Source organism: Phytophthora ramorum, assembly GCF_020800215.1.
Source record: "Phytophthora ramorum isolate Pr-102 chromosome Unknown Phyram_PR-102_s0006, whole genome shotgun sequence".
NCBI classification, from domain to species: Eukaryota; Oomycota; class Peronosporomycetes; order Peronosporales; family Peronosporaceae; genus Phytophthora; species Phytophthora ramorum.
In genome coordinates this window covers 406,191-430,095 of record NW_027150652.1, presented here as the reverse complement: position 1 = coordinate 430,095, position 23,905 = coordinate 406,191, and the positions used below count along the sequence as shown (strand labels likewise).

The window sequence follows — 23,905 nt, the reverse complement described above, 5'->3', positions numbered from 1 at the left end:
CACAACACTGGTGTTTCAGCTATTATCTGCTTATTAAGTTCGTTATATAACGGTTTTATTGCCATGGTTACTCCCGCTCATTTGGTAACAACATAAGCTGAGCGCGGCAAACGGTGTGCTAATGATCTGAGAGGAAAAATACAAGATCAATACTGGTACATGTATGAGCCAGAACCGACAGACAGCAACATGCACGCTGTGCATTGTTCGGTACAATGATGTACTAATAAATATCATACTTTATGGGTAAAACATCGATAATGGTGCACACGGGGTTTATCGGTGGTACATTGTACCATGTACATGAGTAACCGTAATAAGCCAAGGAAGTCGGTACCTCAACGATTCGCTGTGTTGGCCCCTGCGAATATAGTTGGTAGTTGCTAACGGATAGCAACTATAGTCTTAGGGGCCAAAGCACGGAGTGGTTAGCTGCTAACCACTCCGTACTTTGTCAGAAAAAGTTGGGATTGTGAAACATTTCCCCAGCACTCCGTATTTTGTGAATTGCCTACAGCCCACAGCTGACACCGGAATGATGGTACATGTATAGACACATAAAACGAGTGTTCTGTACAAAAATCATCAAAAAGCACCAAATCAGACAGAATGACGGTATTTGGCTCGGTTTTTACCGCATTGGTCCGGTTTCTGACCGTTACCATCATTCCGAATCCGTCCGTATTGAAGCCAAAGCTCGATCCAACGGCCGAAGCGCTTGGCAGTCATGAATCTGCACTGAGGGCAGCACTCCTTCATGGCAACGCGCTTGAATAGGAGTTGGAGCGGCTCTCTCTCTCTCGCAGGAACGAACTTCCAGGCTTGCGCAACTCGATGGGACGTGATACCACCGGCCGTGGGCAACACTGTTGCTGTTGTCGTTGAGGGCGGTGCGTAAAGTACTTTGCGGCGCGTACAGCAATCCGACGTGATGCAGGACGGGGCTCGGGGAACGGCGTGATCCAGAGAGCGCGCGGCCATCGTGCAAAGTGCACTTGTTGCTGTGGGGCCCACAGTTGCTGCGCCATTGCGGATACCCACGTGTGCGGCGTGCAATCGAGCCTCGAGCAATCGTGGCGAGTGACCGAAAATCCATCGGCAGCGCTGCTGTTTCCAAGTGCCGCGAATCTCCGGTGCGCGTAGCCACCGCTGATCCGTTCCTGAAGTTGCAGATGACATCACGTCTGGCTTGTCCACGCGCTGCGAACGGCAAGGCCAGCGGCGTGATTGTGAGCAGCACCGACATCGCAGATCGCGATTGTGCTCTGCTCTTGGTCTGCGCCAGCACGTGCCGAGCGAAGACGAAGCGCTGTTTCAGCAAAGCACTACAAGAGCGAGTCGCTGGCGGTGGCGGCGAAGACCTTGGTTCTGGTAAGCAAGGATGAACCGAGGAAGGGATATCTGGTTCCTGGTACTAAAGCAAAACACTTGGCTCAACGGCCACGTGAGCTGGACCGGGGATGCTGCGTGTGCTCTCTCGATTTGCAAGCCTGGGAGTTACTACCTGTAGTATGCCGCTGTCGTTTCTGATCTTCAGTTTTAAGCGGCCAGACTCGATGCAGGTCAACCGCTTCACCGGTGCCAATTGCAGCCCTGCCAGCGACGTCCGCCATACTAAGACTAAGACGCTATCCTATGGATAGAGGCCGCGGGTCTTATCCTCGATAGTCTCGGCACATTTTCGGCGCTCACGAAGAACAAGTGAAGGACGCGAGCGGCGATAGAAGGCGCGGGCAATCCGAACGCCTGGCCTTGCAAGTCATACGACGGTTGGGCAATTTGCGGTATCTTGGACAGCATCGGCTTTGAAGGGGGCGGCGTCAGCCGAGCTCCACTTTGGCTGCTCACTTTCGAATTCTCCGTGCCAAGCTCAAGCTTCCATCCAGCCAGACTCCGCTTCCTTTTCCGCCATGGCGTCCTCCGACTTCTTCCAAGAACCGTTCACTGTGAACAGCAAGAACGTGGTGTACTCGGCCGACGAGATCACGTCGCAGTACACGTACACCACGACGCGCGTGGAGGGCACGGTGGCCACGCCCGTGGAGGAAAAGTACACGTTCAAGACCCAGCGGAAGGTGCCCAAGCTCGGCGTCATGATCGTGGGGCTGGGCGGCAACAACGGCTCCACGCTGCTGGCCAGTATCATCGCCAACAAGCAACACATCACGTGGACCACCAAGGAGGGCGTGCAGGAGCCCAACTACTTCGGCTCCGTCACGCAGGCCTCCACGGTGCGTCTCGGCACGAACGCCAATGGCGAGGGCGTGTACATCCCATTCCACAACCTCCTGCCCATGGTTGCGCCCAATGACCTGGTCATCGGCGGATGGGACATCTCGTCGCTCAACCTGGCTGAGGCCATGAAGCGCGCCCAGGTGCTGGACCACGACCTGCAGCGCCAGCTCGTGCCGCACCTCGAGCAGATCAAGCCGCTTCCCTCCATTTACTACCCGGACTTCATTGCCGCCAACCAGGCCGACCGCGCCGACAACCTGCTCAAGGGCTCCAAGCAGGAGCACTTGGACGCCGTCCGCCAGCAGATCCGTGACTTCAAGCAGAGCAACGGTCTCGACAAGGTCATCGTGCTTTGGTCCGCCAACACGGAGCGCTTCTCCGACATCGTCGAGGGCGTGAACGACACCTCTGCCAACCTGCTCGAGTCCATCAAGGCCGGCGAGCCCGAGGTGTCGCCCTCCACTGTCTTCGCAGTGGCCTCGATCCTCGAGGGCTGCTCGTACATCAACGGCAGCCCGCAGAACACGTTCGTGCCAGGTGTGCTGGACCTGGCCGAGGAGAAGAAGATCTTCGTGGGCGGCGACGACTTCAAGTCGGGCCAGACCAAGATGAAGTCTGTGCTCGTGGACTTCCTCGTGTCGGCCGGCATCAAGCCCACGTCCATCGTGAGCTACAACCACCTGGGTAACAACGACGGCAAGAACCTGTCGGCGCCGCAGCAGTTCCGCTCCAAGGAGATCTCCAAGTCGAACGTCGTCGACGACATGGTGGCCTCCAACCGCCTGCTGTACAAGGAGAACGAACACCCGGACCACGTCGTGGTGATCAAGTACGTGCCGTTCGTGGGCGACAGCAAGCGGGCTCTGGACGAGTACACGTCCAAGATCTTCATGAACGGCCAGAACACCATTTCGATGCACAACACGTGCGAAGACTCGCTGCTAGCGTCGCCGCTGATCCTCGACTTGGTGCTCGTCTGCGAACTAGCCGAGCGCATCACGCTCAAGAAGGAGGGCGCTAAGGACTTTGAGCACCTGCACTCAATCCTGTCCATCCTGAGCTACATGCTCAAGGCGCCGCTCGTGCCGCGCGGCACGCCCGTGGTCAACGCACTCTTCGCGCAGCGCGAGTGCATGATCAACATCTTCCGCGCATGCGTGGGGCTCACACCCGAGAGCCACATGCTGCTGGAGAACAAGCTCGCCAGCGAGATCGACGCGCGCCAGTAAGCTGCATCGCCTGCCGCACTGCTGCATATAGCATGCGTCCTGCCGCTCTAGCGCAGACCTTATTCTTTTATTTCAGTCAATATACTGTACTGTTGCCAAAGTTGCCCTTGAAGTTGTCAACCACCGGAAAATAATGTCGCGTGGGCCACGTACGCTTTGTGTGCCTCACACAGCTTCGAAATTCAAGGAAAGATCTGTCGCGACACGTGGCCGACTCGCAATTGGCCAAAACGAGATTTTCGACGTTATTTCATCCAATCTGCTTCGCATCGCACACCAAGACAACCGTGCCTCTGCGGCCCATTTCCGGATCGCATTTCCGGATCCGCAGCAGCAACAAGCACCAACCTCTTGAAAACCATGGTGCGCTGCCAGCTCTGCCAATCTGACTGCGTGAAGCACAGACCTCTCACCTCTGTGTGTGTCTGTCATTGTTATCTTCCTGCAGGCCGCCCCCGCTAAGATGCGTCTGCGCTCCGAGAAGCACCTGGCCAACATCACCAAGCGCGGCCACGTCTCGCAGCCCCAGACGGTTAGTCACTTCGAGCCTGTGTTTCATGGATCCGTTGCATGTCGTGACTGTTGGTGTGTGTGTGTATTATTTACAGGAGGAAAAGGGCTACAGCGTGGGTCCCATTCTCATGGGCTTCTTCCTGTTCGTGCTGGTAGGATCATCCGTGATCCAGATCCTGAGGACGGCGCAGCTCGGTCTGTAAGTCAGCGCCCAAGCGTCCGTCAGTGTGTATGGAGTGACGGCAAGAGCAGACAAATGCAGCTGCAATGACGAGGTGATTCCAACGCCGTATCTTTCGAGTGCTGGCTTCAGAGCCGTGATACGCTGCAATTGACGCCCCACCGCCGCTAATTTAATAGTAAACGAAGCAGTTCCTTCCGATTGTAGTTGGTGTCCATCGCTGTGCCTAAGCAGGTCCGACTGTAGCTGGTACTTTTGAATGTTTTATTGAATCAATAGGCTGTGTGTAGCCAAGAGAGTGTTTCTTGCAATGAGACTTGCTTGCTCCTGGTTGCGGTGCCTTCCTTGTCTACAATTCAGAGTGCAGGGACTCCGTGGCCTTGATCTTGGCGATGAAGTCCGCCTTCTCCACACACCCGACGCACTCAACGCCGCGTTCGCCCAGGATCTTCCGCAGCTGCTTGACGCGCATCTTGGAGTAGTCTGTGTTGGCATCCGTCTTGACAGCTACAGCAGGACAAAGCGAGCAGCAAACACACAGAAGAACCAGTTAGCCTAACTGCACACTAAACACGCTCCTTCGTAACGTACGGTATCGCATGGAGCAGAAGTCCGGGTTTTTCTTCTCGAGGGACTTGCAGATCTTGAGCGAGTCCTTCTTGAACGATACCTGGCGGGCCACGTCCTTCTTCAGCGGCTCCAGGTTGTAGCACTGCAGCATTGCATTGCAATCACCAAATGTCAGTCCCAGACACAAAGTATCCGTCCCTTCCAGTAGCGACGTACCAGCTTGTTGTCCTTGGTGCTGAGCTTCTTGCTGCAATACTTGGTCACGGCCTTCTCCGCCAGCTCCTGCTTCTTGGCCTTAGGCGTCTCCTCCACCAGCTGCGCGTACGTGCCCTTCAGGTCGTCGATCACCTTGACGCACACTGTATCAACCAATAGCTTCGTGTGTCAATCGTAGAGCTTTCGATGGCAATTGATTGCTGCATTTGAACAGACCTTCGCACTGCTTGTCGTCGGCCTGCACGGCCGGGGTGGTGCCCAGCACGAGGGCCACGAGGGCCAGCAGCATAACGCGCTTGGTGCTCCACATCTTCGTTGGCAGGACGGCGGATATCCAGAAATGGTTCGGCTGGAAGCGACGCGTGTCCAGTTCCCTTTCCAACTCGATTTGCTTAACGTGGAAGGGTATGAGTTTTAAAAATCTAAATACATATAAACATGCAGTGAAACGTTAAGTCGCCCATATCTATCCGGCTATATTAACTGTGCACAGGTTCTGATGTGCTGCCACGTGGACCGAAGCGGTGCAATCCGAACATGGCTACACTTTTGGATATGTGTCGGTGATGTGCATTAGAATTGAAGCACTTGCTCAATAGTCCTATTGTTTTCAACCGTAGCGTGACTGCAAGTCATTGAAGAAGCCGCTCGTCATGTTCTTGAGCTGTTGAAACAAATGACAATAAGTATGTGAGCGCCACTGATATCTACAAAGAATACAGCAGTCCTGACCTTTGCAGCCTTGTTCGCCATGTTGTCCTTCATCAGCTGCAGTTGATACGCTGCCTCATCGCTCACTGCATCATTCACAACATGTTAGGAACCACATTACTAGCCAATGTCCGTCATCAACGTACTCTCTCCAGAGGCGGATCGGCCTCGGGTGTTGTTGCCATAGAAAGCGTCGCTTGAAATCGACTGGGAACCCTGGAATCTTGAAAGCTGCGAGTTGTCAGCCTGCACCGCCTCACCACCGAAGAAGTTGTCGGAGGAAATCGACTTGGCGTTCTTGTATTTGTCAAGGGTCTGGGTTTGGACCGGGGCGGGCTGATACGCCGCCGGTGCAGGTGCAGTTGCAGGTGCAACTCTGGCCTCACTATGCGATCACGAACGTCAAAATGTAAGAATTGGAACTATTCATCGCAACGAGAAGAGCATGCAACTCACTTTTCAGCCTCTTGCAGTGCCCGTGCCAGCGCCTCATCGTCCTTGAGCTGCTTCTCCGTTGAGATCTCTTCGGCAGTAGGAGCAGGCGGGGGTGGGTTCTGCATGGCGTCAAGCAGACATTCGGTATTCAATTAGTACGGCACGACGGCAGCATAATCGCCACAGTACTAAACTCAAATGCAAATATTGACGCACCTCAAATGGAATGTCATCGAAGTCAAAATCGTCGGCACCAGTCGAAAGCTTGGTAGCTCCCAGACGCGTCGCCTTTCCGCCCGTCGACAGCTTCGTGGCTCCGAGACGTGTAGCCTATAGTCCACAATATATATCCAAAGGCCCAAACCTTAGCACACCAAAGCGACCACACCACAGCCTTGCATGCAAAAAGTGTTTACCTTGGTAGTACGCGTATTCAGTCTTCCAGCGCTAGTCGTCGCGGGGGTCGTGGCCTCTCCAGCCTTCGCTCCGAGCAACACCACCGGGCGGTTGACAGTCAGCAGGCCCGACTGCGGCACAGGAGCTGCAACCGGTGTCGGCTTCTTCCCCGCAGATGCAGCAGGAACCTCCCGCTTCAGGTGTCCATGCACAGCTGCCGCGTTGGTCTCGCTTTTGATCTCCACGTGCTTCACCAGAGCCTCTAGTCCATCAATCTCCTCATCCCGAGTCTCCTACGCCATAATAAAAATCTCCAATTAACCCACAATAGTCCACGACTTCGTCAAAAAAACAAAACAAGAAAAATCTCCACCTCCACTTCCGGGGCGACGATCTGCAGCGTCGAGGCCTTGACCTTCTTCGCCAGCGCGATCTTGTACATCTGCGCCGCCTTGGAGTTGTATTTCGCCTCAATCTGTCATCAAACCCCATCAATTTCAGCCACATTATCCCTAAAACTTCTTCCTGCCACAGCTCGACACTCACGCTCGTCATCTCCGCGGCGCCGTACTGCTTGAAGAACTTACGCGCCTCAGCGTTGCCACCCTCGGACATGGTCTTGAGCTGGTCCTCCGTCCACTCATCCATGTCGATGGAGCGCACGAACGACAGGTGCACGCCCAGGCGGCGGTGGTAGCCCGAGCAGTCCAGGCAGATGAACACGCCGTATGTGACCGTGGCCCACGTCGGGTGACGCTTGTTGCAGTCGAAGCAGCCTTTATTGGCCACGGACGAGCGCAGCTTCTGGAACCACGCGTCGCGCACCTGCGTGGGCACGTACACGGGCTTTCCCGAGCTCATTCTACCTGCCAATTCCTCTGTCGTCACGTCGGTCTTATGCTTGCAAAAAGCCAAATGAAGATAACGGCCGAGTGCTGCGAGACTATTTTCGGGGTGCAATTTTTGGTGATTGGTCAAATTTTGCACCGAAATAGTCACTTCAACATCAGGGACCAGTCGGGGTGCATGGATCCCCTGCAGCATTTGGTTGCGCCGCGACGGCCGCTGCCTTCGCCTCGATCCAAGGCGAAAGAAGGAGCGGGCAGGAATGTGTTTGCACTGCCGGTGATTCACCAGTTCGAGCCGGTGCTGGCGTCCTCGCCCAAGGCGTATATGGTCGCAAACGCCGTGAAGATGCAGAAGGAGCTCGCTCATGAAGATGTGGGAGGGCTGGGGGCTGTTGTAATTGCATTGGAGTCGCCGTTGATGATGCCGAGTCAGCCGCAACGGCCGAAGAGTAGGGAGGGAGTAGAGTCGCCACGTGTTTTACGGCCCCAACCACCGGCAGGGATTTCGTCTCGGGCGGACGTGGATATCTACAGGTACAGTCAAGGGACGGAGCAGCGGATGGCGATCAAGCCATTGTTTAAGCAGAGGAGGGATTTGGAGGAAGCGAGGCCTCCATCCACGAAGAGAAAAGTGAGACGAGGCACGAAGAAAGGAGAAACTGGTGAGAGTGTGGGTTCTGTCGAGGATGATTTAGATGTTGATGAGAGACCTGCTGTGTTGAAAACGAAGTGCGGGTGTGGAGAGGACAACGGCGTTCTCTTGGAACCCGATGAGATTCGAGATGCATCGAACCAAGATGAATCGAGAACGATTTCACCGACTTCTCCCGTTGGAAACAGTAAAGGTTTGGGAAATTTGGAGGAGAGAGCTCCCACTCAGGTGAATCAATCACGTATCGACACAGCAGAAGATAGATGCCCTTTACTGCTGAAGAAATTGGATATTTCTTCCTGCTACGAGCCCTTTTTGAAGACGGAGGGGCCAAAGTTGACCTGGATGCGAGATATCATCGAAATAGCTTCGCCAGCCACTACGACACCATGCTTGAATTTGAAGCCACCGTCTGCGGCTAATCGAACTCCAAAGCCCGATATGGTAGTATATAAAACATTGGGAAAGGATCTGCGAACTCTTGGCGGTAGAAATGTTCTTGTCACTGTACTTCTCAACTCGCGTGGAGCAACTCATATCACCTGCAAAGCCAATGAAAGCGCTGACGAATGTACCTTTGGTATCGCTAACTCGGAGCTAGAACAGTCAAAAATGGTCCGCCCAGACCTGCAAGTGCTTACGCCGAAGTGGGCAAAATGGGTCATTACGAGAGTGCACTGTGACTCCAGGTTGAGTTTTTATTTGGATCTCACTGATGCTGAAGAACGTGAAAAGCGCATCTGTTTTTCTGAAGTTCTTCGTGTCAATGGCAAAGATATCGCTGTTGAAATGGTCGCGCTAATGACAACAACCAGCCTACTCATTTGTATTAGAGAGGCAGCGTCAACTCGCAACGACGTCGAGATATTGCTTCGATCTGCTGATCTGCGACGCCTTGCACTATCACTTGGCAAATCGCCGAGTGAAGGTGGTGCTGATCAAGAGGCGTCTTCGCTGCTCGATGATCCGGAGTTTCTAAGCCAGGTTGCCACCAAGAGTAATGTGATTCGACTTGGTATGAGCTGCTCGGGGTTTGCTGATGAGCTAGACGATTCATTGTTAAGCGGTGAATGCCCAGTAATATCCACAGAGTTAACTACTGACGTATCTGCGAGGGATCTGATCGACCTTGAGCTAGTAGGCTCGACAAACCTCGTGCGTGAGCTACTCGACGAAAACAAGTCGGTTGGGACTGTAGCGTTGTTAGTGCAGGCGTATGTGGAGAGCGGCATGCTGTCGACATTGCGGCACTTCCAGCAGCAGGAAGCGATACAGCTAAACGTGGCCGCTTTCATGCAACAAGCTGCCAGTATTGATAGTGAGGCCGCGTTTAATGCCCGTGTGGAACACAACCTGGAGGCTGCCAGGATGTCAAAACTAAGGGTAAGTACAAGTTTCGAAGCCCAAAAGGTCTACTAGCTAGGTCGCGTTTGTCTGGTTCTTACAACTATTTGTCTGGCTGGACGTACCAGGAAATCGCCTTTGTGTCTATCGTAGACGACATGATTCTTGATTTGATTGCGTTTGAATGTCGTGTCGAGATTCAAACGGCAAAGTACTCAGGCGGGTTCGACGATCACTACGCAAGTAAAGTTCAAGCCACGTACCGCATGAGCGCCCAGAAGAAATCCTACGACCACAAGCGGCATGTCCGAATGCGCGCAGCGCAAATGCTGCAAGCCTTGCAGCGAGGTATCATCGCTCGACGCCGATACAGCGAGATGAAAGTGGAGCGAGAAAAATACTTATTTTACGGTTTTCGATCGAGCTTGTACCATGCGACCGCGAACATGAAAGACCCAAGACTCAGAGCTCGCGAACTTAGCACAGAGGCTGAGCGACGGCGGCATGCTTTCCTCATGCAAGTTATCCAAGGATATGTGGCCGAGAACTTTATCGATGACGAATTTCGTGTGTCTGCCCAGCTTGTCCAAGGTATCTACAATGAGCACGGGGTGGTAGTTGGGTGCTCGACGAATTTTGGCGACGTAGTGGCATCGTATCTGGGCAAGGTGCCGGACCAAGCTCTGTATTCTCGTGTTGGAGATTCGACCCATGGATTTGACGCTAACGCCCCACCACGACTGTATTCAAACAGCCAGGTTAGCGCCGCACTATTGCTCGGATTGAGAGACCAATACGACGATACATTTGGTCTCTCTTCGAGTGCCCGTCGAATGAACACTGGGGACGTGCAGCGACCGAAGCAACAGACACTGGAGGTAGATGATTCAGGCCCACCAAGATGGATGCTGAAGACGTCTCTATCCTTCCAGCAATCTAATCTAGATCGCCTAGCTCGTCTTCGCCTCACTCGTAAGGCAGTCGGGAAAAAATCAGCTCATCTGGTAGCTCGCGACTACCGCAGTGTCCTTGCATTGTCGTTTGAGTCATTTGACAATTGTCGCGCCACTTGGGAGGCTGATATTCGATTCCGGCAAGAACAGCAACGTGTGTTGGACACTTTTTCGGTCGACGAGATTGCTCAGCATTGCCTGGATCTCCTGATTTCCTGCGTAAAAGGTATGCAGGCCAATTGGTATGACACGAATCGCTTGATAAAACTAACTGTTCTTGTAGACTGGGGAATTGATCCAGATCCTCTCTTCGAAGCGCTGAACTTGAGTGGTCGTCACTGTCACGGAAAAGCAGCGATACGTATCGTGGAGGGGAAGTTTAACGCGTACGCAACAAGTACGTACAGTGTTCTTCGATGGTGCTTCACTTTGTACAACAAAGCGTTTACACTCGTGTACATGATGGCAGAAATGAACGAGGTCCACGGCAAGCGAAGTGTACTCACGTTGCGCGAGGAGATTTCTCAGGAGCTGGAAGATTTCGAAAAACTGCTAGCCCTGCGGTGCCTCAACATGGCAATGGACGACGCAGTGACAGTTCCTACAAGTGAGCTGCTCCATATCATGTTGAAGGGAAATCTCGACGAAGAGTATATCCGGCATGGCCTCTCGACCGTGCTCCCCATAGCAAGCATCGCCGAAAAGCATGATCTCGCTCGCAAAATGCTATACGCGTATGCCAACGCATCGTATGGCGACGCTTTCAACCTGATCTGCTGGAGCTGCCTGGACGTAGCGGAGAACGTCACTGTCGAAGCTGCTCGATTTCTCGACCAAATCACCCGTCCAACAAGCTTCAGTGATGATGCAGACGCGCTTTTCAGCAGCGATGCAGTATCCAGCCAACCGGCAAAGAAGACCAATGGTCGATCCTCAGAATCCCTCGCCGCTCGGGCGTTGTATTTGCTCACGGGTTCTCAAGCTGTGCGGTTCCTGCAGTTCTTGGCCAAAGTGGCTCACTTCAACAAGTCCATTCAGAAGCGCGTGCTCACACATATTGCTCCGTACGCCAACAAGTTCGAGATGCATCGTCTCTCCAGCGCAGTCTGCGCACTCGATGACTTCTCGGTCGTCTCCCAACTCTTTGACAATTGTTTCGCGCTCGACACTCTCCAGTCCTGCCCACCTGTATGGACACAGTACCAAACTCTCTTCGGCAAAGAAAAGGCTGCCAACGCCATGAGCTCCACCCAGCCAGTACAGACACCTTGACTCGGAAACCTTCCTTCGATATATTACGAGAGCAATATATATTTCCTCCTTTTGCAGCTTGACGTCGTTATGCCCTCAACCTACAAAAAAATATGCACAGAAAACATTAAAATTCGCCACTTACTCGTAGTGCGGAATGGATTGTACCTGTCACCAAATATCGACCGTGTATTATCTCTGGGTAGTCAGAGCATAATTTTTTTTCTTGATCTTGATGTCTGTATGCACAGGTGCAACTCGTTTACTCTTGGGGCGTGGGGGTGGCTAGGTGGCCGCGCGACTTCTTGATGTAGTCCGGGATGATGGGGCCGTCGTACTGGTCCGTGGGGAGGCCCATGGACCGCCGGATGGGCACCACCACGATCGGCAGCGACAGGGCCACGGCGCCGATGGCGCACGAGACCACCACCATGGGCTCGCGGTCCAGGTAGTGACGGATGAACTTGCCGAGGACCATTGGGACAAGAGGCTTCTTGGACTGAGGGGCGATTGATTATGAACCTCTCATGGAGATGGTGTGCACCACATAACGGAGACTGGACCGTCGGAATGCTGCATCATATATGCTGAATGGAAGGTTGCCAAAAGACTTGTGATTTGTATAAGCCAAGTTGAAGTGAGTTATATTCACTTTGTTGTTCGTTGCTGGGATCGACCCAATGGAGGATGGCACAGCGGCGAGCGCTGCCTATGATTAGAGTGTGTGGGGCTTGTCGATAGCTTTGGGATGTTGCAACGGGATCATGCTGGCGACAGATCTGAGACTAAACTGCTGTGGTGTGGGGTGACGACTATTCTCGGTTGACTGGGTCTGCTCGAAACACCTCTGCACTTGACTTGCTTGACGGAGCAACCGGCGATACTATCCTCACTTTGCTTTTGCCTCCTCCAACTCAAGGCACAGCATCAGTTCTCCTCTTTTTCGCGCGCTCTCCGGTACTTCGGCTTTGCGGTGTTCGCGATGGGCAACGACGTTGATGCTTCGCAGGTCAAGATGGGATTCGCATCGAAAGTGGGCGGCTGCTGCAAGTTGGGGAACAAAAGCTGGCTGCTCTCGCTCCTCGGCTTCGTCTTTGTGATTCTCAACCTGGCGGCACTGTGGGCGCTGCACTTCGCAGATCGTCCGGTGACGAAGGGAAGTTTGCGGTCGACGACGCGCTTCACGACAACTAATCTTGGCATAACCGATGGTGCAACCCCAAATGTGGGCGACGCAGTGAGCTTCGACAGCGACAACGCTTTGCACACTGGTGCTGGCACCACTGCCTACCTGGATAAGCTCAACCTTGGCGCTGACCTGAAGAGTGTCTCCTACATCAACTTCGCTCCGATTGGCACCTCGGCTGCATACTTCACTACCAATGTGATGAGTTACCTTCGAACCACTGCCGACGGTGTCACCGAATCCATCTTGACAACTTTTTCGTACGATGCCAGCACCAAGACACTGACGACGGCCGACACTGATAGGACCAACAATGTGGTTACGGACAAGATCCGCGGTCTTGCAACACTTTCGGATACCGCGATGGTTGTGCTGACTGTGTGGGCTTCGGCTGATGGCGCGAGTATTAAGACTTCCGTGATGCCAGCCGTTCTTGACGGCAAGACAGTGAAGCTCGTACAGGGAAACATCAAGCAAGTCACTGCCGGCTCCGTTACCAATTTTATCGCGCCACTCTCCAGCTCAGCATTCGTCGTGGCATACTACGATGCGTACTGGCAGAATCTCGTGGTTGGCTCCGTTGGAACCGACGGTACCATTACTCTCGGATCCGCCAAGAACTTTGGTGTCAAGAATGCTGACGGCTTAAACACACAGTTTGGAGCCCCACTAGCACTCAAAGGCGCTGGAATCGCGATCCCGTACTACACGACGCTCAACACGTATGCACCGTCCACTCCAGCCAAAACCGATGCCGACCTAAAGGGGCTTTGCGTGGCCTACAGTGCCTTCAGCAGCAACACAATCACGGGCTTCACCGACGTATGTGCCACAACCTATTACCGTCCGGCACACTACCCTGAACCGATTGCTTTAAGCGATAACGCCATGGCTGTTGTTTTCTACGACAAGGCCAACAGCAATGCACTCACGCTGGTTACCTTGAAGATGGTGGGTTCAGCACTGACGTTCCAGACCAGCTACGTCTTCAAGGAGGTTTTCGGTAGCTTCGACTATGGCAAGGGCTATGAATTCAACACGGAGCCACGCCTCCGCTTACTGTCTGGAAACCGCCTTGCTGTGAGTTTCCTGAACCCCGCTCTTGCTGGTCGACTGAGTGTTCGCATTGTCGGCTACTCGGCCCTGACACTGACCTTCAACGAACTCACTCCGGTGCTTCCCGTTGCGCTGCCAGGGGTCTCGTTGGCTCTTACAGACACAGCGAACTCGGCCGGCAGTATCACTCAAGACTTGGTACCTGTAGGTGCTGATGGCTTTGTGGCATCCTATGTGGGTTACCGCGATAATATCGTGCACCAGCGCTTTATTGTACTTGAGACCCTCACCAAGCCTGTTGGCGTGATTCAGTCCGTTTCAAGTGATGGCACAGCCATTGCCACTCAGGGTCGGGTGGAAGTTGATGGACTTGCTTCTGGTGAGTTCCATTACGCGACGACATCGGGAGCCCTTGTCGCGAAGGGCGACTCGTTGGATTCCAGCTCGGCTGAATACATCTACGCAGCGAATAATTCGGTCCTTGTGACGACAACCTCGCGCGTGGGTGTGGCTATTGACGATGGCACGCTCTTCGTCTCCGCTACTTTTTAATAGCAAGATCTAACGACCCATCTGCTCGATTCCCAAGCCATCGGAAGCTAAGCGATTCGAGCCACCATTATAAGCAGCATATCCACGCTGTCAACTTCATACATCAATAAACCCTTTCCATCTTCTGTGTCCTCTCCTCATCCATAGCGTCCGTTTCGTCACTAAGTTAAGCCAGAAGTCGTCTCCTGCATGCGTCTGGACTCCCCTAGCAGTCGACGGTAGGTGCATGGGAACAGAAGAATCGACTACCCCTTCCTCGACGATCGATGTGTCAACAGCACCGACCGTCCTGCTGTCAAGGTTTAACGTTGCAGCGCTACGTCGAGACTTCGAACGGCTCAGCGTGGATGACCTTACAGCACTCGCCAGCTTTCCGGTAGAACCCCACGAGCTCATCGGCCGCGTTGTTGCAGTCGCACATTGCCTGCTCTTATCACTTGCGCCGGAACACACAACACTCGAACTTTGCGCCCCACCATGGCCACTGCTGAGACTTCAACTACTCGACGATACCCCACAGATTTGGCGAAAAATGCGAAAGCGTGCATGGCAGCTGGAGACTCGAGCCAAGTCACTATCCCCTGTTCAAGTTCGTTTCGGATGCCAGGAGCTCGTATCGTTCATTCTGCCACCAAAGCACGAAAATCCTCACCATCACGGGACATGGCAGCTTGGCCGGCTGGCACAAGTAAGCACGATCGCAGCTTCACTTGGTGCATGGGTCGTATTCTGCCTGTGCTGTTCTGTCTTGCCGCCTTTGTCGATCAATCCTTGCTCTGCTGCTCCCAGTTTACAAAATGGCAACAGTGCTCAAGCATTGCCCGATATAAAGCCCGCGGTACGACATCGATCACAGCAAAAACGAGATCCGCACCGACATGTTACATCTCCATCAGCGAAAAATGCTGCAGCTTCAAAATTATTGCCGATCACGGCACAAAATCGCTTCCTCCGGTTATCGAGGCGCGTCGGAATCAAAGTTGGTGGTCGGTTTTTGCTTTTCCACACTCGATTTGCGAGTAACGTTAGCCTCGATGTCAAGTCTGCTGAGTCATTTGGTGAATGGTCTGTTTACTGCCTTGATGCCAACCGGATCGGACGACAACAGCACAAGGCGTCTGGGTTTGACTCGTTCCCTTTGAACGTAGCTTGGTGGAAGCCTCCACACGAAATCGAGACGCAGATGCCGAGTACATTGCAATCGTTTGCATTATGTCAGTTGACACAGCTTGCACAGCACTCACTACTATTTCAGCTGGGTCTTCACGAGCAGTTGTTCGATCGCCCAGCGCAGAGTATCCCCCATGCAAAAATTCCTCGGGTAGCTCCACCAGTAGTCACGCTAAAGTTTGACGTGGTGGCCATCGATTCGCAGCAGCAACTATCTCTCGTGGGCATCGGAAATGCGTTGATCACAATGGAAACCACGGTGGGTGACCTACGTAGTCAGTTAACCTCGCCAATAATGTCCCGTCTTTCTAGCGTTGCTGAAAATCGCAGCAGCTTCCGCTTCATGTATCGCGGATCATATCTCGCAGTCTCACAAGAGCGGCATCTTCCTGCTGTCTCACTGCTGCCATTTGCCTTGCTTGTTGTATCCGACAGCAACCGCGTGAAAGAACATCGGGTCGCTAGTTGTGCCTCCCAGCTCTGGCGCCACCACAGTGGTGTCTCACAAGCTCTCGTGAATGCTGGATTGCCTGAACATCTTCAACAGACTGAGAGTCTACTACATGTAGTTCCCGGATCATCAGATGCTTCCCCTACCACTGCGACACAAGTGTTTGCCATGCACCAACCACTTATGCCCACGATAGCTGCGTGCAGTTCAACAGCGCCACGAGTGTCAACTTCCTCAGTCGTTATCGAGTTTTTCACGCACTGGCGAGCGTTCGTGTACTTCCAGCAATTGCAAGACTCATCGGTACTATTCCAGCTACCACAGCGTTCCCCGAAAAAGCAAACGAAGTCCCCGCAGAAGTCATCAAAACGTCGTTTGAACAACGCTGACGAGGATGGCAGAGATGAAAGCGTGCCCTACGGACCACACCCTCAGCCACTTCCTCGAAAAGTACGCGCTGCATCCATTCCCAGTTAGTTCTCAGTGCTCAATTCCTCCTCACTTACGATCTCCTCTGTTTCGTGTAGAAATTCAACAGAAAGAAGGAGTGGTTGCAACCGCTGTACGCCGTGGTGGACATTGCATCCCCCACATCGGCAATTTGCAAGACTCCATTCCGCCAAGACGTCGAGCACGCACTTGCTTCACCATGTCGCCTTGTCCTGGCAGAAGAATCCAATGTGATCCATTTGACGCGAATCAACCGGGTGATAACAGAGCGTGACGCTTTTGGTGCCCAGCTAACTGTGTTTGACGTCACATTCGTGCGCGATGAATCATGTTCATTGGAATCGCTGGCCAAGTTAAAAGACGTCTACGCTTGGCTGACGATGCCGCGTACAACGCACAAGGACCGGGAGGGCCCTGCGCAGCCCACTGAATGGATGATCGACCTCTATCGATTCGTTCAGCACCCCACATACGACTTTCAAGCGTCTAGCTGTCAGCTAGTCAACCATTTCCGTGTGCGTATGCCTTGGCACACAGCAGAGCGTGCCATCGAAGCTGCTTTTTGGAGTAAAGATGTTGACTGGGCATCTACCGTAAGCTCGACTGACCTGTACGCCACAGTGTTGCGCCAAATCTTCGACGCGCTGTGTCGCTCACATCCCCCGGCGTTTGGCGTAGATAGCGTCAAATTCAGCAAGCTGCTGTATGAAGCTAAAATCCAGCCTTCAATGTTGGGTATCGGCGATGCTGCCTTCCTGTTCGCAAGCAACATCACGCCTGGGTTCACGTACGAAATGGACTTTGATGGCTTCGTGCGCGCGGTCGAATGGCTTTCTCAGCAATTCTATGCCGACACTGCCACGAAAGTCAAGACTAGTCCGAGTAAGGCGCTACCTGGTATCCAGCACGCCATGATGAAGTGGCAGCTATCTCGAAGTAATAATCGTGATCATTTGCTAGCATCACTGCGACGGTTTTGCTACGAAATACTGGTACATCTACCCAGTTTGACTTGGACATGGCACGAGATCATGGATTCTTGGCGGCGAGCGCGCAAGCAGCAGTTTCTACAGGAATACGCTCTGCAGTACTGCGCAGCTACTCGATTGCGTGCAAGCTGGATCGGCTTGGTCACGTGGAGGATATTCTCGCGGCGACGGCAACGCATGAAAGAAGAGCGTTTGGCGGTTACCAAGCTCCAGAGTATTGCTCGTGAACGGAAGCATTACTTGGAATACCATCGCGTACGTCGAATTATCACGAGAACACAACTCCGAATACACGCACGTTCAGAGCTGCGTCGTCTTCGAGCCGAACGGGCAGCCTTCGTAGAGCGCATGAGGCTTCGCATGGTCAAGTGGATGCGCTATCACCTCTGGCTTCTACGTGAGTGGAAGCGAGTCAATGCTAAGATAGCTGCCAGGCGTGACCGAATACGTGAAAAGCAGCTACGGCGACTGGGCGTCGCCGTTTTCCCCTTGGATACGTCGTGTGTGCGCTTCTCATTGTATCGAGCCAGGCCTGTTCCTCTGACTGAAGAGTTGGTAAGCGTGGACGGTGCCGTTGACTTGGCTGCACAGCAAAGTGAAGCGAGTGAGATGTATGACCTTGAAGTCGTTGACTCTAGGCGTTCGTGCGGTCATGTGCTCTCCGTCTCTCAGCATAAAGTCGATCAATTCGTTACCGAAGAGACTGAGCGTCTGTTGCTGCAGCTAGAGCTGGGGAGGACAACGTTGGCCAAGCCCCCTCAAAAGCTGGCACTCAGCTCCGTGCCCTCCGCATCAACATTGGTGCAAAGTAAGCTTCCACGTGGGCACAGACAGGTAAAGGCTATCGTCGCGCGAGACTCAGTTGTGCATCCGCTGCTGGGGCCAAATATCATACTGCTTGCGCTAGCGCGCCGTCTGGTCATTTTGAACGACGCACAACGTGATTCTGTACACTTGCGCTGGTACAACGATCCGGCCGATACCTCATTGGGAAAGGTACGTTGCGCTGTACAACTGCGTGGTGGCAACTGCCTGTCCGTCGTAGCAATCTCACTCCTGTGTGTTGCTGTTGGTGCAAGTTCAGCTCGTCTTCAAAGGAGTTCTTCGATCTGAATCTGCTCAGTCTGTTAGCCGCGAGAGAATATTCGTACAACGCCATGTCGTGCGAGTCTTGGAGTGGGCTGGCACCTTTAAATTTCTCATGTACACGCCCGATGCATCCGATAGACGCCGATACGACCTGGATGCATCATTCGTCTTATCCGTTCTCCAGTTTTCAGGCTTTCGATCGATGCGCCTAGCCATTTCAGACGTAGAAGACGACGATGTCGTCGGTGCAGATATACAGGAGGCAGACAGAGCTGCTGAATCGGAGTGTACTCTGAATGGCCGTCCACAGTTCATTCCACGCAAAATTCATCGCATCTTGAATGGCCCCCACAAAGTTCTCGCGCTTCAAAGTATTCTCAGCTACGTGCTGAAGTATGGCGTGCGCACGCCAACGTACGCAATGATGCCTCATATCGTTGCAGAGCGGGAACGAAAGCACCAAGAGCGCGAGTCCGAGCAGCGCGGCGCAAAACTAACTCGTGAACGGCAGCTCATCGTGATGGTGCAGACTCACTTACGGCAGAACCTCGCAAGAAAAATTCGGCAACAGCTCGCACTGGTACGTTGGACTATTGAGCGAAAGTCGAAGTATGTCCTCACCTTGTGCGCTTGAGTGATCCTTGCAGTCGTCTTACTCGAAGCACTTCGATCGCGAGAGTGGCCGCTTCTTGTACGTTCTGCAGTATCAGTCAGGCAATCGCGTCGTGTTGGGAGAACGAAAACCATTTAGTCTCTTTGACAAGGATGTGCCGTTGCCACCAGATGCGTGGCAGCTCGAATCTGCTTCAGACAATAACATAAGCTTCTTCAACCCACGGCGCGGGGTTTACAGTCGGTATAACAATATTCTCGCGGCGACAGCTATCCAGCGCTGGTTTCGCGGCAAGATGTGGAATGGGGTCAACAACTGGAAACTACGTGACACTGTCCACGCTCTGCGCTATCAAAACAACGTTAAGAAGCCGACGAATATGGCAGACGCCGGCGAACTGGAAAACCTCAAGCGATATGGTCTCCAGCTTCATGCAATGCTGCATCAGGTACACCACCTGAGTTTTGCTCGCGTGGGGGTATTCGCCGTCTAACTTGCGTTCTGTTCACGCGTAATGTCGCTGTCACCAGTACAAAGCAGCTTACTCCATCTACGAGGCGGCATTGAAGGTTCGCACTTGTAGCAGTCCAGTTGGAGCTTCGTGCTAACTCCAGCACCTCCGTCTGTTACTTGCTCACAGTTATCGCCCGACGACCCTCAAACGCTCGTTTGTTTCGCAACACTGCTCATAATCTCTTGTCGCTACCCCGCCGCACAGTCGTGGAAACGCGGGCTGTCGTGTCTGCAGCAGGTCCGCACATTGGTGGGCGATGAGATAGTCACCATAATGCACGAAGTCGAGCAGAATGCCTTCCGCTGGGCTTTGTTTCTTCAGCCAAAGAACCCTCACGTAAGTTGTCCGAACTCACCCCACTGTGAACCAAACGTCTTGACGAGACTAAAGCTTCCCCATACAGGCCATCGCAAACTATGCTGCGTATCTTCAGTGCGTCCACCTCGACATCGACAAGGTGCATTTCGTCATCTCTCAATCGTTGCTTGTTTTCCGGAACGCCTAACCCAAAATTCTCCATAGGCTGAACTCCTGTATCGCCGAGCACTTGACTTGGATCCAGTAAACGACCTGTTCGTGACAAACTACCAACGCCTACTGTCCGAGCGAGCCCCTGGTGGTCAGTACGCCTTTGCCGGACCAGGAAAGATTGCACTTGCACGTTCGTTGGTCAGTCAGTCCCAACTTGCCTGGAAGTTGGCCATTCCTTAATACCGTTTCCCTGTTTAGGAGGTCCATCGCCGAGGACCGGAGTCTCAGTGGCGAGAGATGGAAGACGCTACAGCACAGCCACCGAGGCCAAAACGCTTCTTTCAAGATCTTCGTACCGGCAAATGCACCTGGGAGATTCCAACAGAGGACCAGTCGTCGATACTAGCCGTTGAGCTCAAGGACGCCTCGACCCTGTAATACTGTAGCACAAAGCAAGTCAGTTGCACTCAGCAAGAGCATCAACGTACCATTGGGGACAGTGTGGCGAGCTGGAGTGGGGGAATTTGCGTCCGGCATTTTATTTATTCACGTGTTGATTCATCATTCTGCCTTTCTTCAATATCCTTCGGGCCCCGTCTTCTTCGTCTATGGGGCTATGATGCTTGAGCTTGTTTGTGAACGCCAAAATACCCTGAGCCAACACTTCCGAGGCGCGACTAGTTCGTTCCATCTTGCAGCACGCACCGCCAGAAGCTAGCGGCGATACCGCCGCCATTGATCGTAGATCAGACTGCAATTGTTCGTTGCACACCAGATCTTCCCAGCGCTTCCACTCTCTGTCGACGTCGGAATGCTTCGACACCGCTGGCCGATGCCGAACTGCAATTAGCCGCGTGCACAAAGCTTTAAGGAGCTGCAGCTGAATCAAGCGAATTTGATCCAGGTCCGACGGTGCCAGCGGGCAAACAGCGAGCTGCACGACCGGAAGGAGCACGCCACACTGCAGCTCGCAAACGACAAGTTTCCGGAGCAACAGCAGCAAAAACAGGTTTATCCGCGTCTTCCCTACGGAGCACGATGCAAGCTGTTGCTCCACAAAGCTGAGTACGCCACGCACTGTACTAGCTGGGACCGTGATCACCATTGCCTTCACAAGCTCCGCAAATGTGTCCGCTCTTCCCTGATAATTGCTATCAGACGGGAGGCTATGATTGCCGCCGTTGCTGATATCTTCGCGTCCACAGCAAAGTTTGGTGCACTGCTGTAAAACGACCCACAACAGTGCCCGAATACCGTTGGTGGTATGCCGAAAAAGATTTTGCAGCAGCGCGATCGCTTTTCTTGCCGAGCTGGGTGGACCCGTGTACGCACAGTACACAAGCTCCTGCACAACATACTGGCGAGTCCAGTCCAGGTTGAGCTTCGCCGACATGTTGGTCGTGACCACCGTATTCATAACGTCCAAAATCATTTCCTGTCTTCGTCTCCGGCGTCCAAAGTTTAGCAGACCTGTTAACAAACGGACTACAGGCGCGGTGGAAAGCACGCGTCGAGTGAAGTCTCCGGTGTCGTTCTTCGTCAAGGCTAGTGTCTTGAGCGTGGCGAGAAGCTGCGCGGTCATTGTTGATGTGTTGAGCGAAATGGCGGAGTTAGCAGGCGAGCGGTCATATTCTACAAGCGACTTTTGTACAACGCTTCGCTTCGCGCTGGTATCCACGCCACGGTCACCACTACAGCCCAGGTGCAGGATGACGGCATTGCCGAAAATTGTGCACGCATCGGTCGAGTGCGTTTGGTCCAAGTCCGCGAGGGAGCCAAGAATTTCTTGCAATAAGACACCCCCAATAGGACGTGTAGAAGGCAGGAGAAGGTTAAGCGCCTCCGTGAACTTGACAGCGATTTCATCCTGCATGTTTTCCTTGCCAAGGTGGCGACTCAGGCGGTGATAATAGGACCGGCAAACGCGCGTTGCGAAACTCCGAAGCTTTTGGCCAAATTCACTTCGGTCCTCGATGGTATCTTGGACTGTCACGGAAAGGAGCGCATGCACGTAGCCCCAAGGAAGAGCCGCACGCTTATCGGACCAAGCTTCGGACCAAACGTCCAGAAATATTGCACTCGTACGTGCATTCGCAGCAATCAAGAGGCCAGCAAGTACCTCTATCTTGTTTTTCGCCTCCACGACAGCCTGGCTGCCAACTACATCAAGATCTCCCGTGACCACACTAGCAGTGGCGATTGACGATTCGCTCGTTCCGTTTTGTTTGCTCTTCTGTTCGAGCGACTGGGCGACTGCTCCGCCAAAAACGAAAGACATGTAGTCACGCAGGATGGTACGTAGTGCCGACTCCTGCTCTTCTACATGGCACTGAGGGGACAGTACGAAGCTCAGAACGTGTTTGACAAACCATTCTGGTTTCTTCACACTCAACTTCGAATTGAAGCGAACTAAGAAGCCAACCAGATCCTTGAATGATCCAGCTGTGCCTGCCCCTTCCGATCGTTCCTTCCGACGCCGTTCCAGCCACTCTGCCATTAGCGATGCACTCCAGCTTGTATTAGCGTACGCGAATGCCCGTTCCAGACAGTCTGGGACCAGGTACGACTGCGAATCCAGCAGTTGCTTCTTCAGCTCGTCATCAACCAAAAGAAGCTTCACGAACCCACACGTTATACGGCACGCGCGCAGTTTCCCTTCCTCCGCCAATAACTCCACGATCTGTTGCATCGGGTCTTCAATCCGCCAATCTTCAGCTAGCGAAGCCCTGCCGTCTGCAACAAGATAGCGAGGCAGCAGCGCTCGCCACAAACTACTCAGCACACTATCACTTGACTCGATCGCGCACGCCGCGATCCACGGACTAAGAACGAATCTGTCACCATTATGTTCCACGAGACAGCGCAGCAGCGTCAAGCACGCCAGCTCATGGCGCCCCGCAGCTTGAGGGTCCGTCCTCACAGCCGACGATCCACACATGCGAACCAACGCATCTGCAACCGGGTACTTGGTTGTGGACACCGACTCGCCGGCCTTGCTCATTTTTTCTACCATGGCCGGCAGCAACAAGTCTATAAACTCGGGCCTCTTGAACAAAAATCCGGCCAGCACTTCATCCAGCAGCGTCGGGTAGTTGCACGGGTAATAGGCCGCCAGCAGCGTCGTGATTTCCTGCAGGAAGCTCGGGGCGAATCCCGCGCGGCGGCACCAATTGGCCACGTGGTTGCCCACGACTTTGATGAGCACCGCGCGGCTCAAATGGACGTCCACGCGGTCGGCGAGTCCCTGCGGCACGAGCTTGGCCGCATCCACCCCGAACCTCAGCAGGTCCACGTCTGCCGCCAGCTCCTCTGTGCGTCTTGCGCTGCGCCGCTTCCTCTTGAGCGATCTGGCGCCTTCCGTCCTGCCAGAAGGGAAGAAGAAGTCGTACATGGACCGAGTGGCGGGTGGACTGGCGTCTCCGTTGGCCACGCCGCTCTTGGACTCTCCGTTAGCAGTGCGCCGCTCGTCGCTGAAGCTCTGGATCACAGGCATCTCGCTCTGGAACAGTGACGGAGCGGCCGCCTGCTCGTCGGCCACGGAGAAGCGGCTGCCGGTGAGGCTGCTGATAGTTATTGGTCCGTTCCTGTCCCAGGATTCGTCTGTCTCGACCTTCACGCGCTTGGGTTGGCTCTGCGCGTCCTCCGCGACGGCCATGAGCGACGCCAGCTTCATCTTGGACGAGGACGGCGCCGCGCGACTGCTGCTGGTATCCAGCGGAGCGTACATAGAGGCGACGGACGTGGGCGCGGGAGGTGGGCGAGGGCGCGGGCGTCCGCGGCGACGCTGCGCCTCGTCGTCGTCAGCTCTCGCCATTGCGGACTTGCTTCCT

At 53.8% G+C, this 23,905-nt stretch overlaps 8 protein-coding genes across 8 annotated transcripts; 4 read left to right on the top strand and 4 right to left on the bottom strand.

Annotated features, from left to right (window-relative positions):
• Nucleotides 1–1,910: 1,910 nt before the first annotated feature.
• On the top strand, nucleotides 1,911–3,464 carry KRP23_6954 (Inositol-3-phosphate synthase; the record flags this gene model as incomplete). The annotated part of the gene is made up of 1 exon (XM_067892206.1): nucleotides 1,911–3,464. One exon carries the CDS (start codon nucleotides 1,911–1,913, stop codon nucleotides 3,462–3,464), a length of 1,554 nt encoding a protein of 517 aa, XP_067744108.1.
• Nucleotides 3,465–4,507: 1,043 nt separating this feature from the next.
• On the bottom strand, nucleotides 4,508–5,254 carry KRP23_6953 (Mesencephalic astrocyte-derived neurotrophic factor-like protein; the record flags this gene model as incomplete). Its single annotated transcript, XM_067892204.1, has 4 exons — nucleotides 4,508–4,665; nucleotides 4,750–4,870; nucleotides 4,945–5,087; nucleotides 5,161–5,254. 4 exons carry the CDS (start codon nucleotides 5,252–5,254, stop codon nucleotides 4,508–4,510), a joined length of 516 nt encoding a protein of 171 aa, XP_067744107.1.
• Nucleotides 5,255–5,554: 300 nt separating this feature from the next.
• KRP23_6952 (putative ADP-ribosylation factor GTPase-activating protein AGD9) lies at nucleotides 5,555–7,347 on the bottom strand (the record flags this gene model as incomplete). Its single annotated transcript, XM_067892203.1, has 8 exons — nucleotides 5,555–5,608; nucleotides 5,677–5,741; nucleotides 5,802–6,040; nucleotides 6,112–6,209; nucleotides 6,307–6,420; nucleotides 6,507–6,779; nucleotides 6,860–6,961; nucleotides 7,033–7,347. The coding sequence occupies 8 exons, from the start codon at nucleotides 7,345–7,347 to the stop codon at nucleotides 5,555–5,557; spliced, it is 1,260 nt and encodes a 419-aa protein (XP_067744106.1).
• Nucleotides 7,348–7,512: 165 nt separating this feature from the next.
• KRP23_6951 (uncharacterized protein) lies at nucleotides 7,513–11,555 on the top strand (the record flags this gene model as incomplete). The annotated part of the gene is made up of 5 exons (XM_067892202.1): nucleotides 7,513–7,868; nucleotides 8,820–9,369; nucleotides 9,459–10,509; nucleotides 10,585–10,680; nucleotides 10,753–11,555. The coding sequence occupies 5 exons, from the start codon at nucleotides 7,513–7,515 to the stop codon at nucleotides 11,553–11,555; spliced, it is 2,856 nt and encodes a 951-aa protein (XP_067744105.1).
• Nucleotides 11,556–11,622: 67 nt separating this feature from the next.
• On the bottom strand, nucleotides 11,623–12,012 carry KRP23_6950 (uncharacterized protein; the record flags this gene model as incomplete). Its single annotated transcript, XM_067892201.1, has 3 exons — nucleotides 11,623–11,635; nucleotides 11,703–11,732; nucleotides 11,801–12,012. The coding sequence occupies 3 exons, from the start codon at nucleotides 12,010–12,012 to the stop codon at nucleotides 11,623–11,625; spliced, it is 255 nt and encodes an 84-aa protein (XP_067744104.1).
• Nucleotides 12,013–12,516: 504 nt separating this feature from the next.
• Nucleotides 12,517–14,328, top strand: KRP23_6949 (uncharacterized protein; the record flags this gene model as incomplete). Its single annotated transcript, XM_067892200.1, has 1 exon — nucleotides 12,517–14,328. The coding sequence occupies one exon, from the start codon at nucleotides 12,517–12,519 to the stop codon at nucleotides 14,326–14,328; it is 1,812 nt and encodes a 603-aa protein (XP_067744103.1).
• A 1,789-nt stretch (nucleotides 14,329–16,117) lies between these two features.
• KRP23_6948 (uncharacterized protein) lies at nucleotides 16,118–20,109 on the top strand (the record flags this gene model as incomplete). The annotated part of the gene is made up of 8 exons (XM_067892199.1): nucleotides 16,118–16,399; nucleotides 16,477–17,335; nucleotides 18,296–18,384; nucleotides 18,473–19,057; nucleotides 19,125–19,538; nucleotides 19,621–19,659; nucleotides 19,731–19,940; nucleotides 20,008–20,109. The coding sequence occupies 8 exons, from the start codon at nucleotides 16,118–16,120 to the stop codon at nucleotides 20,107–20,109; spliced, it is 2,580 nt and encodes an 859-aa protein (XP_067744102.1).
• A 504-nt stretch (nucleotides 20,110–20,613) lies between these two features.
• On the bottom strand, nucleotides 20,614–23,889 carry KRP23_6947 (uncharacterized protein; the record flags this gene model as incomplete). Its single annotated transcript, XM_067892198.1, has 1 exon — nucleotides 20,614–23,889. The coding sequence occupies one exon, from the start codon at nucleotides 23,887–23,889 to the stop codon at nucleotides 20,614–20,616; it is 3,276 nt and encodes a 1,091-aa protein (XP_067744101.1).
• Nucleotides 23,890–23,905: the final 16 nt, after the last annotated feature.